Genomic DNA, 10,528 nt, shown 5'->3' with positions numbered 1-10,528 from the left:
TATGTAAGTTCCCTAGAACGTGTAGAAGACTGCCGAATTAATGGTCTGCGTATTAGGCCTACCATAAATACAAAGGGTGAGTAATACTCCAAATATGTCTGTATAGGCTTACATATACAGAAATAAAAAGAAACAAACAAAATATTATTTTTAAAAAACCCACCCTCAACATCAATGCGCAATTAATGACATTGATGACTGTGTTTTTATTTTATCTGAACATGTAAACTATACACTGTCATGTAAACAAACAAGATTATACAACGGAGCGTCAGTGTTACTCAGACGGCGGGAACATAAACCAATCAGATTTTGGCAGCGAATCAGGCATCAAAACAAAAACATAGCACGGGAATATGGCATGATGTCTTCATACGCTTTGTTTACTAAAGTTAATAATTACAGCAGTTATAGAATGTGCCAGATAATGTAACATATGTATATAATATATCGCACATTTCTAACCTCGTCTTCGTTCATAATTATTTAATGCATTCTGACTACAAACTGCATATTAATGCCGAACTACTTTGTATCGCGGAACGATATGACGTCTGGTTGTAATTGGGTAGACGTAAACAAAGATTCATTCATTGGGCGAGTGTACGAGGTCGTTCTGTTTACAAACAGGCTGGAAGAAAGTGAACTATTTCGAGATGCCGGTAAAAATTGAACTTGAAAAACCAAAACAGACTTTTAATGCCATTTCTGCGGATATTGACAATTTAGTGAAGGAGGTGCAGGAACGACTTTGTTTGAAAAAGAAGGAGAAATTCGGTAAATTCCGGACTATGCCGTATTCGACAAAAATGAGCAAATCCAGCCGGCTGACAAAATGGCGAAACACCGGCTGTAAATGTCCGTCGCCGATTTCCAGGAAATACAAAGCCATACAAGATACCCATTCCACCAAGTGTTGTGGACGCTGCTTGGATGAAAACGACCCACACATTTTGCTCCAGAAATTAATTGACGAACAAACGTTGATTCAAGAGGCTGTGAAAAGACTGGGTTTACAAACCAAAAGTAAACATAGACAATTTCCGTGGGCATGTACCCTGGATTCCGATTATAAAGGTGAAGGAAATCTTTCACAATAATGCATATTACAAGACGTGTGTCAGAAAAAGTGATGATCACAAAGGCTTCATTGATTGTTTTCTAATGATTCCTTGATGCCGGTTAAAATGACTTTGAAAAAACAACATATACATTACATGTATGGCAAGGTATTTCACACGTTTCTGTATAAATTAACTATGGTTGTGTGACGAGTTCCGAGTATAGAGAAAGAATCTACAGAATCGAAACTAGCTTTGCTGTGTACTTAAACCGTCTCGTTTGGAGACTTCTTTGTTTTCAACGAACATGTACATACTGACATTGAACTTTGTGCTTGAAGATCACGGATAATGCGTGTAAGGGAAGTCAACAAGTTGCTAAGAAACTGACCAGACGTGTCGGGGTCGCCTGGTTCATTGCCTTTCTCCTACAACGCAGTTATTAGCGTAAAGAAGGAAGTAAAATATAATATATGCGGTCTGACATATGTTCCCTAAGACCACATACCATGTACTTACTCATATTTTAAGACTAATATTGTACGTTTTTGTGACATTTATGCATATAGTAGTTTATGCATTCGTTTTTCAATTTATGTACTTTAGTTGAAAGTGCTTGTTTATATTATTTGTAAGTTTTGTATTTTTGCATTCAAATATTTGACATTTATTAAGATTCCCAGTTTATGTTTTATATTACAATTTCTATGAAAGAAAGGATGTCTGTTTGGTATATCTAGTTAATACTGTGTTTGGTTTACTATCAATTATATGTATCAATTATATGTATTTGTCAACTTAAGTAGAAGGCTGTGCTAAATAAATTTGTTTTGGTTAAAAATGTATTTTTATTTTATTTTATATTTGGTATAAAACAAAAATTATATACTGAAGTCAATTAAAAAATAATCACCCATTGTTAATAGGTATCTGTAAAATATAACAATTGCTAAAAGTATGTTTCCGGTAACAATCGAAAGTGACACACGGAAAGCATGTGTATCAAACTGAGGCAGTGACCATGAATTTGCCGATTGGATTTTTGTTTATTATAGACCACTGAGAACACCGTGTGGCATTTTTGGTACCACACATTGGTGACAGCTATCTTCCCCAAGTGGTATATCGATTAAAAATGATCGGCTACTCCGTGGTGATGACTGGTAAAGCCATACCATCCGATGAAATGCACACTACGGAAATCGTGTGTGAGTCACACGTAAAGATAACATGGAACTGATGATAACTCGATGTAAATACGTTTTCGTTGGAAGAGAAGTTTACTTTTAAAACTGTTTGAGGATCTGTTGCAAATGGAATACTATTGCTACACGTGTTCGTTAGATAACATTTATCTTCTATTGCAACTTGTTTAAAAATGTATCCAGCTCTATTTTGCACGTTAGATAAGTTTTAAAACATTTATAAAAAAACAAACAAGGCAACTCGTGTAATATTCTTCAGTTAAATTGGTACACATGATGCGAAATAGGGTTTGTTGAGAAATTGTGAAACTGCATTTCAAAATTTAGTTTTTTTACGTTCTATGGTGGTTGCGTTACGTTTAACAATGGAAAGGCAGGCGAATGCACGATTTTTCTAGAGATTGTTTCCGAATTTAAAAAAAAAAAAAGGTTTTGTTTAACGACACCACATTGTTGTATTTATCATCGGCTATTGAATGTCAAACATTTGGTAATTTTGACATTTTAGTCTTAAAGAGGAAACTGGCTACATTGTTTCCATTAGTAGCAAAGTGACTTTTTATATGCACCATTCCACAGGCAGGATAGCACATGCCACGGTCTTTAATATACCAATCGTGATGCACTGGATGGAGCGAAAAATAGCCCAGTGAGCCCACCAACGGGGATCGATCCCAGACCGACCGCTCATTAAGCCAGCGCTTTACAAAAACAACAAAAGAAAGATGTTTTATTTAATGACGCACTTAACACATTTTAATTACGGTTATATGGCGTCAGACATGGATAAGGACCACACAGATATTGAGAGAGGAAACCCGCTGTCGCAACTTCATGGGCTACTCTTTCCGGTTAGCAGCAGCAGCAAGGGATATTTTATATGCACCATCCCACAGACAGGATAGCACACACCACGGCCTTTGATATACCAGTCGCGGTGCACTGGCTTTAACGAGAAATGGGCCCACCGACGGGGATCGATCCCAGACCGACCGCGCATCGAGCGATAAAGCCCGCCTATATTGTTCCAAAGTGCGCTAGCGTATATGACAATGTTATCTATCCCAGAATTGTCCAACTGGCCAATATTTTACACACTCCCAACACCAAAACAAATAGATTACTCTCAATATATGGGGTTTTTTTTACTCCAACGCATATACACAAAGTTTTTGTTTGTTATTTAATCGGCATCTGATGTCAAACATTTGGTAATTTTTACATATAATATAGTCTTTGGAGGGGAAACCCGCTATATTTTTTCATTAGTAGCAAGGGGTCTTTTTTTATGTGCACCATCCCACAGACAGGGGTGCACTGGCTGGATCGAGACATGGCCCAACCCTTGAAGCGCTCGCTTGATACGCGTTCGGTCAGGAATCATTCCCCATCGGTGGGCCATCGGGCTATTTCTCGTTCCAACCAGTGCACCACGACTGGCATATCAAAGGCCGTGGTATGTGCTATCATGTCTGTGAGATGATGCATATAAAAGATTTAACTTGAAATGGCACACTTCTGCGATTATCAAACTGTCACAACGCCTTCACCAATAGGCACTACATTATTAAAACAGTTTAGGACCCTATATAAGTTATCGTCGCAAGCCAGGTGGTAATACAAAGTGTAGTAAGGAATAGGACCCCTAGGTTGTAGGGAGAAGGTGGTGTGGGGGGGGGGGGGGCGTCATCAGTGCTACCCACCTCGCCACTCGTGACGAAAATGTACGTGGGTGTTTTTTTCTCGATCTACTGATATAAAGATAAAACATTTGGCTTGTACCCCCACTACTAGATACTATGCCCTCCCGGGTGTTTGATATTGATTATTTCGATATACGAGAGTGAAGATACCCGCTTCCTCCATATATAGGCAGTTGGGTGGGGGCACAGGGGGCAGTGCCCCCCCCCCCCCCCAATCATTTTTTTTTTTTAACTATTAAATTTTATAAAATCATACATACATAGTGTCGATTCGGGTTGGGCCCCCTCCCGATATAAAATCTGGGCTACGCCAGTGCATATAGGCTACACCTATCGAACAATCAACAAAGGATTATTTTATCAGCAGATAATACATACCTGAACCTTTGATATACAAGTCGTAGTGAACAGGAAGGGAAAATGTTTTAATTAACGACGGACTCAACACATGTTATTTACGGTTACATAATGTCAGACATGGTTAAGGACCATACAAATAAAGAAAGAAAAAACCCACTGCCGACACTCCATGGGCTACCCTTCTCCATTATCAGCAAGGGATCTTTAATATGCACCATCCCACTAAAAGGATAATTATATTATACCACGGCCTTTGTAACATCACCAGTTATGGAGAACGGTCTGGAATGAGAAATACCCAAGGGACCCACCGTCGGGGATTGACCCCTCGGAGGGCGATCGACTGTTCATGTTAACATTGGTTTTCACATGCGATAATTTGTTCCATTAATAAGTTACAATGGTTATAGCATACTTGTATCATTAAACTGTCTACATACATTTGCTTTGGTGATGCATTTCTAATGGATTTCAGTATACGCGTAAACAAACGATATCCGTAACAATCAAGAGCGGTTTCGATGACAGTAAACACTCTTACACGTTGCCCAACACACATAATCTAATCGTAAAACGATACGTTAATATGAGCACATGTAGCCTATTATTTTATCAACTTGGTTCCTTTTAATTACTATGTATCTAAATGTAACAAATAGCTGTGGAAAACATTAAAATAGATCATATATGCATACGTGCTCCCATTTGTGTGAGGGTGAAGGCTGATTCTTATCGGAATTAAACAAAAATGCCTGATTCTGGATAACGCATGCTCATATTTGCGTTAATATCAAACAAGCAGCTATACAGAGTTCAAAACGAATCACTACACATTTTCACATGGATTACAACTTCGTAATACAACTACTATTGTCAGTAGAATGATGAAAATACAATAATGTCACGGTGAAATGTTTTTAGGACAGCTCATTTTGCTTCAATATCTCAGTCGTTTTTGACCGAATGCGAAGATTTTCTCCATAACTGGTTGTAGCTCCGCCCCCCCCCCCCCCAATCCCCCACCCCTTTCGTACGATTAACATAAATGTTTGATTTTTATTATGTTGTTTTAAAGGCGTTTGTTTTATAGTATTAACTGGTCATCATAATGTTATTTCAGTTTTCAGTTTTTATTAAAATGATTCATATATTATAACAAACTGTTGAGTACAAGTATGATTGAGATTTTAGTAAATGGAACAGTTTCACATCGAAACAGCTTCATGTAAAGGAGAAGGCTAAGCCTTTTTTTTTTTTACAAATAGTTATATCTATGTCAAGTCCACTTGGTTTCACCTGTTACATGATATCTGGCGACCTTGACCGTTGACGTATTAAACACGCACATGATCAAGTACTTACATTTTTACTTAATTGCCACTGGCAGTTGACCATGGTGAAATAAAATACATCAGACCTACATATATAACGACTTAATACAAATGTATATCAAACCTTATTACTGGGAAAAAACTTCAGTATTTAAACTTATTAAATTATTTAATATTAATCATATGAAACAGTTGCGTAATTTTTTTTTTTTTTTATATATACAATGCCACAAACTTGATAAATAGCTATGTTTAGAGTATTCTATTTGCATTACGGTATACTAGTAAACATGTTTATCTATATTGTTTTGTACCATATATCACTGTTCACCTTTTTATATTTATGTTGTACTGATGGGCCGTTCAGTTAGTCAATGAAGAATTGAATACAACAGAATTTGAGAATGTTTACAAGTACATGCATTTTATTAGTGGTATATAATTGACCGCTCACCTTTTTATATTTATGTTGTACTGATGGGCCGTTCAGTTAGTCAATGAAGAATTGAATATAACAGAATTTGAGAATGTTTACAAGTACATGCATTTTATTAGTGGTATATAATTGACCGCGGTCGCGTACCTTTGGCCACTTATTTTTATTGTACAGTGCTGTTCCTCATTGGTGGTGCTGGGGTAGCAACATTCTCATTGGTTTTCCTTGAAAGTTAAAAGGTTTGTTTTATTTAACGACACCACTAGAGCACATTGATTTATTAATCATCGGCTATTGGATGTCAAACATTGTTAATTTCGACATATAGTCTTAGAGAGGAAACCCGTTACATTTTTACATTACTAGCAAATTATTTTTTATATGCACCATCCCACAGACAGGATAACACATACCATGACCTTTGTTACACCAGTTGTTGGAATGAAAACTAGCCCACCGATGGTAATCGATCCTATACCAACCGCGCATCAGGCGAGCTACGTCCAGCCCCCTTTCTCGAAAGTGCCTACTGCAGCACACATTCACGTCTTACAATTTAAAAAAAAAGGTCCTATAAGCATCTGTTTTTGAAGCTTTTCTATAATTTTAAACTTGTGATGGTACATGTATATAGGGCAGGATAAGGCACTGGCATAGCCAGGATTTTATAGGGGTGGGAAAACCCACACTTGTTTATTATACTGTTATAGATCAGCAGGCGAATATAAAAGGTGATGGGAACTAAGTGAGGTACCAGTGGCATTGCCCCATGCACCCCCCCCCCCCCCCTCCCCAGTGGGATAAGGTCCTTCTAACCCTGGCTTTAATGGTCTATTAAAATGTATGAATAAATTAGATGGACACATGATTTATGCCACGCCTGGTGCAAAAGGAAATGGCATCACATTATTAGTATTATATTTTTTAATACAATATATGATCAGACATCAGATACCTGGAATATTTATTTGCACAAACAATTCTGGGTTACCTTCCCCCAAATTAATATAGTTAACCGATTTAGTTTTGTGTAACCTGTTATGACTGTCTATCCTGTTATGACCATGTAAAGATATCCTAAAGGAAAAATGGGATGTGTAAAGCAAGTTTTGCATGCATGCCGGGTGAATTTTCAGAAACTTGTATAATGATACTGATGATGTTGATGATAAGAAATGATTAAACAGATAACAACGGGGTTTTTTCTATTTTATCATTATGATCTATTTATTGATGCATCATGTATTCATCACTTCATATATAAATGAAAACAATGACAAAAGTAACTTTAAAATTCAGCTGAACACATAAATTATAACAGCACCGTATTCCAAATGACAAATGATCATGTTACTGACACAAACACACAGAATACTGAATCAGTCCTGAATTTACATTCATTTATATATTAGGTTTACATTTCCCAATTACATCCATAATATAGCAATATATACTATTTTGGAATATAAAATCCCCACAAAAGAACAAACCCGTATTAAAAAAAACCTAAATGATTAATGAATGTTTTGAATGTTGATCTATATAAATTAAAAAAATTAATGCCGATAGTAAGCAAATACATAAAGAAATATAATTAATTTAACCATATAATCATTAAAAATCATGTGAACGGACTTCTGGGTCCCTAAACTTTTAAAATATTGTTCCGTGGAATTCTTCAAATATTTAAAAGAAGTTTCACCTCTGTGTACATTACCATTGGCACATAACCTTTATTAATAACATACTACATACTAATAAAAATCATCTACATACTAGGTGATCTCTTTTAGCACTCTATGTAGATTTATTACCTGTCGTACCAAATAGTCAACCATAAGGTTTCAAGTGAGAGTCGGGCATAAACATTTGTAACTTTGGTCTTTTATCAGGTTGTGTATACTAAAACCAAATGCAAAATTAATTAATGATAAAATTACTCAAATCAATTATGATAATAATAATACAGAAGTTTGCAAAATAAAATGTTATGTTTTTGGGGTTTTTTTTTTTTATTATCAGTGGTTCATATAGACTGTACGCAACACATGCGTGCGGACTAACTAAAAATTTTTTTTTATTATCAGTGGTTCATATAGACTGTATGCGACACGTGCGTGCGGTCTAACTAAAATGTTTTTTTTATTATCAGTGGTTCATATAGACTGTACGCGACACGTGCGTGCGGTCTAACTAAAATGTTTAAAAAAAAAAATACATTAGTTTCAGTGAGAGTGTATAGACCAGATGCATGCATCTGCAAAATGCATGCGGCCATCTGGAACACAGTTGGTGTATATACCCTAAATGCAAGCCTCAGACGCAAGTCGGACCCCACCAAAATGCTGCATCCAGTCTATATGAGCCCATAATGTTGGGCTTGCTCTATCTGTAAATAGTGTCCTTATAGCACTTTAATGTTTCTCTATGGGATAATAACATGTCTGAAATAACAAGTACATATAATATTATGATAACAAATAGGGGGTTACTCAGACTTCACCATTTAATAGATGTTCTCATTATGTGATTGATTAGCCGCACTGACTTGTTACATGCAATGAAATTGTACTGTGAGAACACCTAAATTGGAACGACTTTAATGTAATATGTTTTGATTTTTATTGGGCTGACAAAGTCGGTGTGACTAATCGCATAATGAGAACGCCCTTTTAAGAGGAGTTATCACTCTCACTCCTCTGAGACAAGTTCAAGGAGAGTAGTTTTTAACTCCCTTTTAGCATGTGAATTTATATTGTGTCAATATGGTAATATCCTAAATGGCTTCTCATAATCTAAGCTATTTAAGCAATAAATCACTCCCCTCACTTGTTTTTCACTGCCATGTCTGGTTATCCATTTCATACATCTAATCACCCACTTCAAACCAGTAGAGCCTATATAAAATTATACCAGTCATGTGAAATCTATGTCTATGGTGTTACATTCATAAGAATGTTAAAACGTGTGAGTATTATCTCTTTTAAAAAATAATATTTACTCTGACCTCCTTACTCCCCTATTGTAATTACCTGCACACAATGTGTGTGATCGGAACCACCAAACAACCAAGGTAAACATATGTAAAAGACAATTCCATACAGCATAAAAATATAACCAGATTTCATATTTATGTTTATTAAATGTGAATAATACATTTATTCTTTAGCTAGATGAAAAGGAATAATGAATTCTGTTTTTAACTTATGTTACCATTATGGCCGATCAATATGAAAAAGCCTACAAATGTGGTACCAAATAATCATCACAAATTAATAACAAATTCTTTAATCTAAACTTCTTGTAATTAGCAAAACGAAACTGGTTATTGTCATCTGTGATTATGAATCTTTGAAGACCATATATTTCTTATTCTATTTATGGTTCAGCGATTACAGCAAAACAAGAAAGAAAATAAATTCCAGTAACAAAAAGAATCATGATGTACACTAGTTAACAGCGTTTGTATTGACATAATGACCAATAACAATCATTTTAATTATGAAAACCCCCCACATTTTTTCTGAAGTTAATTATTGTCATAACTTTTCTTAAATAAATTAACAACTCTACAATTATACTGCTATTAATAGAAAAAAATGTCATGAATTTTAACTTTATAACTCCTGTGTAGCTAAACACATTAAAAAGAACCCCACAACAAATAAACACTCAAATTAATTCTAATTATGAATCCAATCCATTTCTGACCCATGCATATTTATCCTAAAACATGTTTGATGAAACACTTGATTAAATAATAAAAGAAAAACAACAATGCAGAACCTGCTGCCTAAATCATCTCTAACGAAATATATATATATATTTAATGAAGTATTATTCAAATTTTTAAATATAAAAAAAAGACATCACTAAAAATAATGTAAATGCATTTACATGTCTATTTAGGGCTGTAATTAATTAAGAATAGCTTTGCTGTAACCCAATTTACCGTTTTAGTAATAGGTTAGTCAATAACCACTTTACATAAATTATACATTTAAAAAATTTAATTTATGTTGAAAAAAAAAAAAAAGTGAGTCAAGGCAATTTTTACAAGTGTCAGGTTACAACAAACCCTTTAAGGTTGAAAGAAGGAGCTATTCAATAATTACTTAATGCTTCAGGGGATATGAATGTGTTAAGTCTGCATTAATAAAACATCTTCAAAAGTTACTGGCATTTTTATAACAAAAAACCTGCCATATTTTGCATTACATACCTGCTGAAATATTCACAGATAATGCCTTGGCTGGACATTATAACCTATTTGAAAGACTTAACTTTTTTTTTAACAGAAATAAAAGTTAGTTTTTTTTGTACCATCAGAGGCTCAGCCTCCTGGTATAAAAGATGCAACTCACCTTGCGACATAAAACACTTTCATGATGTACATTACAAACACACAATGTCACGACAAATCCTCTACGAA

The 10,528-nt window shown here is 35.1% G+C and overlaps 1 protein-coding gene across 1 annotated transcript; it reads left to right on the top strand.

Moving 5' to 3' along the window:
• The first annotated feature begins 656 nt into the window (after window positions 1–656).
• On the top strand, window positions 657–1,100 carry LOC121389149. Its single transcript, XM_041520759.1, has one exon. It carries the CDS (start codon window positions 657–659, stop codon window positions 1,098–1,100), a length of 444 nt encoding a protein of 147 aa, XP_041376693.1.
• The last annotated feature ends 9,428 nt before the right edge of the window (window positions 1,101–10,528 follow it).

This window comes from Gigantopelta aegis, chromosome 14, assembly GCF_016097555.1.
Source record: "Gigantopelta aegis isolate Gae_Host chromosome 14, Gae_host_genome, whole genome shotgun sequence".
Classification (NCBI taxonomy): Eukaryota; Metazoa; Mollusca; class Gastropoda; order Neomphalida; family Peltospiridae; genus Gigantopelta; species Gigantopelta aegis.
Note: the sequence above shows the minus strand (reverse complement) of the source record. Positions and strands in the feature narration are given on the sequence as shown.

Bases quoted from the DNA above. Each gene is read 5' to 3' on its own strand.
- LOC121389149 (XM_041520759.1), top strand. From the start codon at position 657: ATGCCGGTAAAAATTGAACTTGAAAAACCAAAACAGACTTTTAATGCC.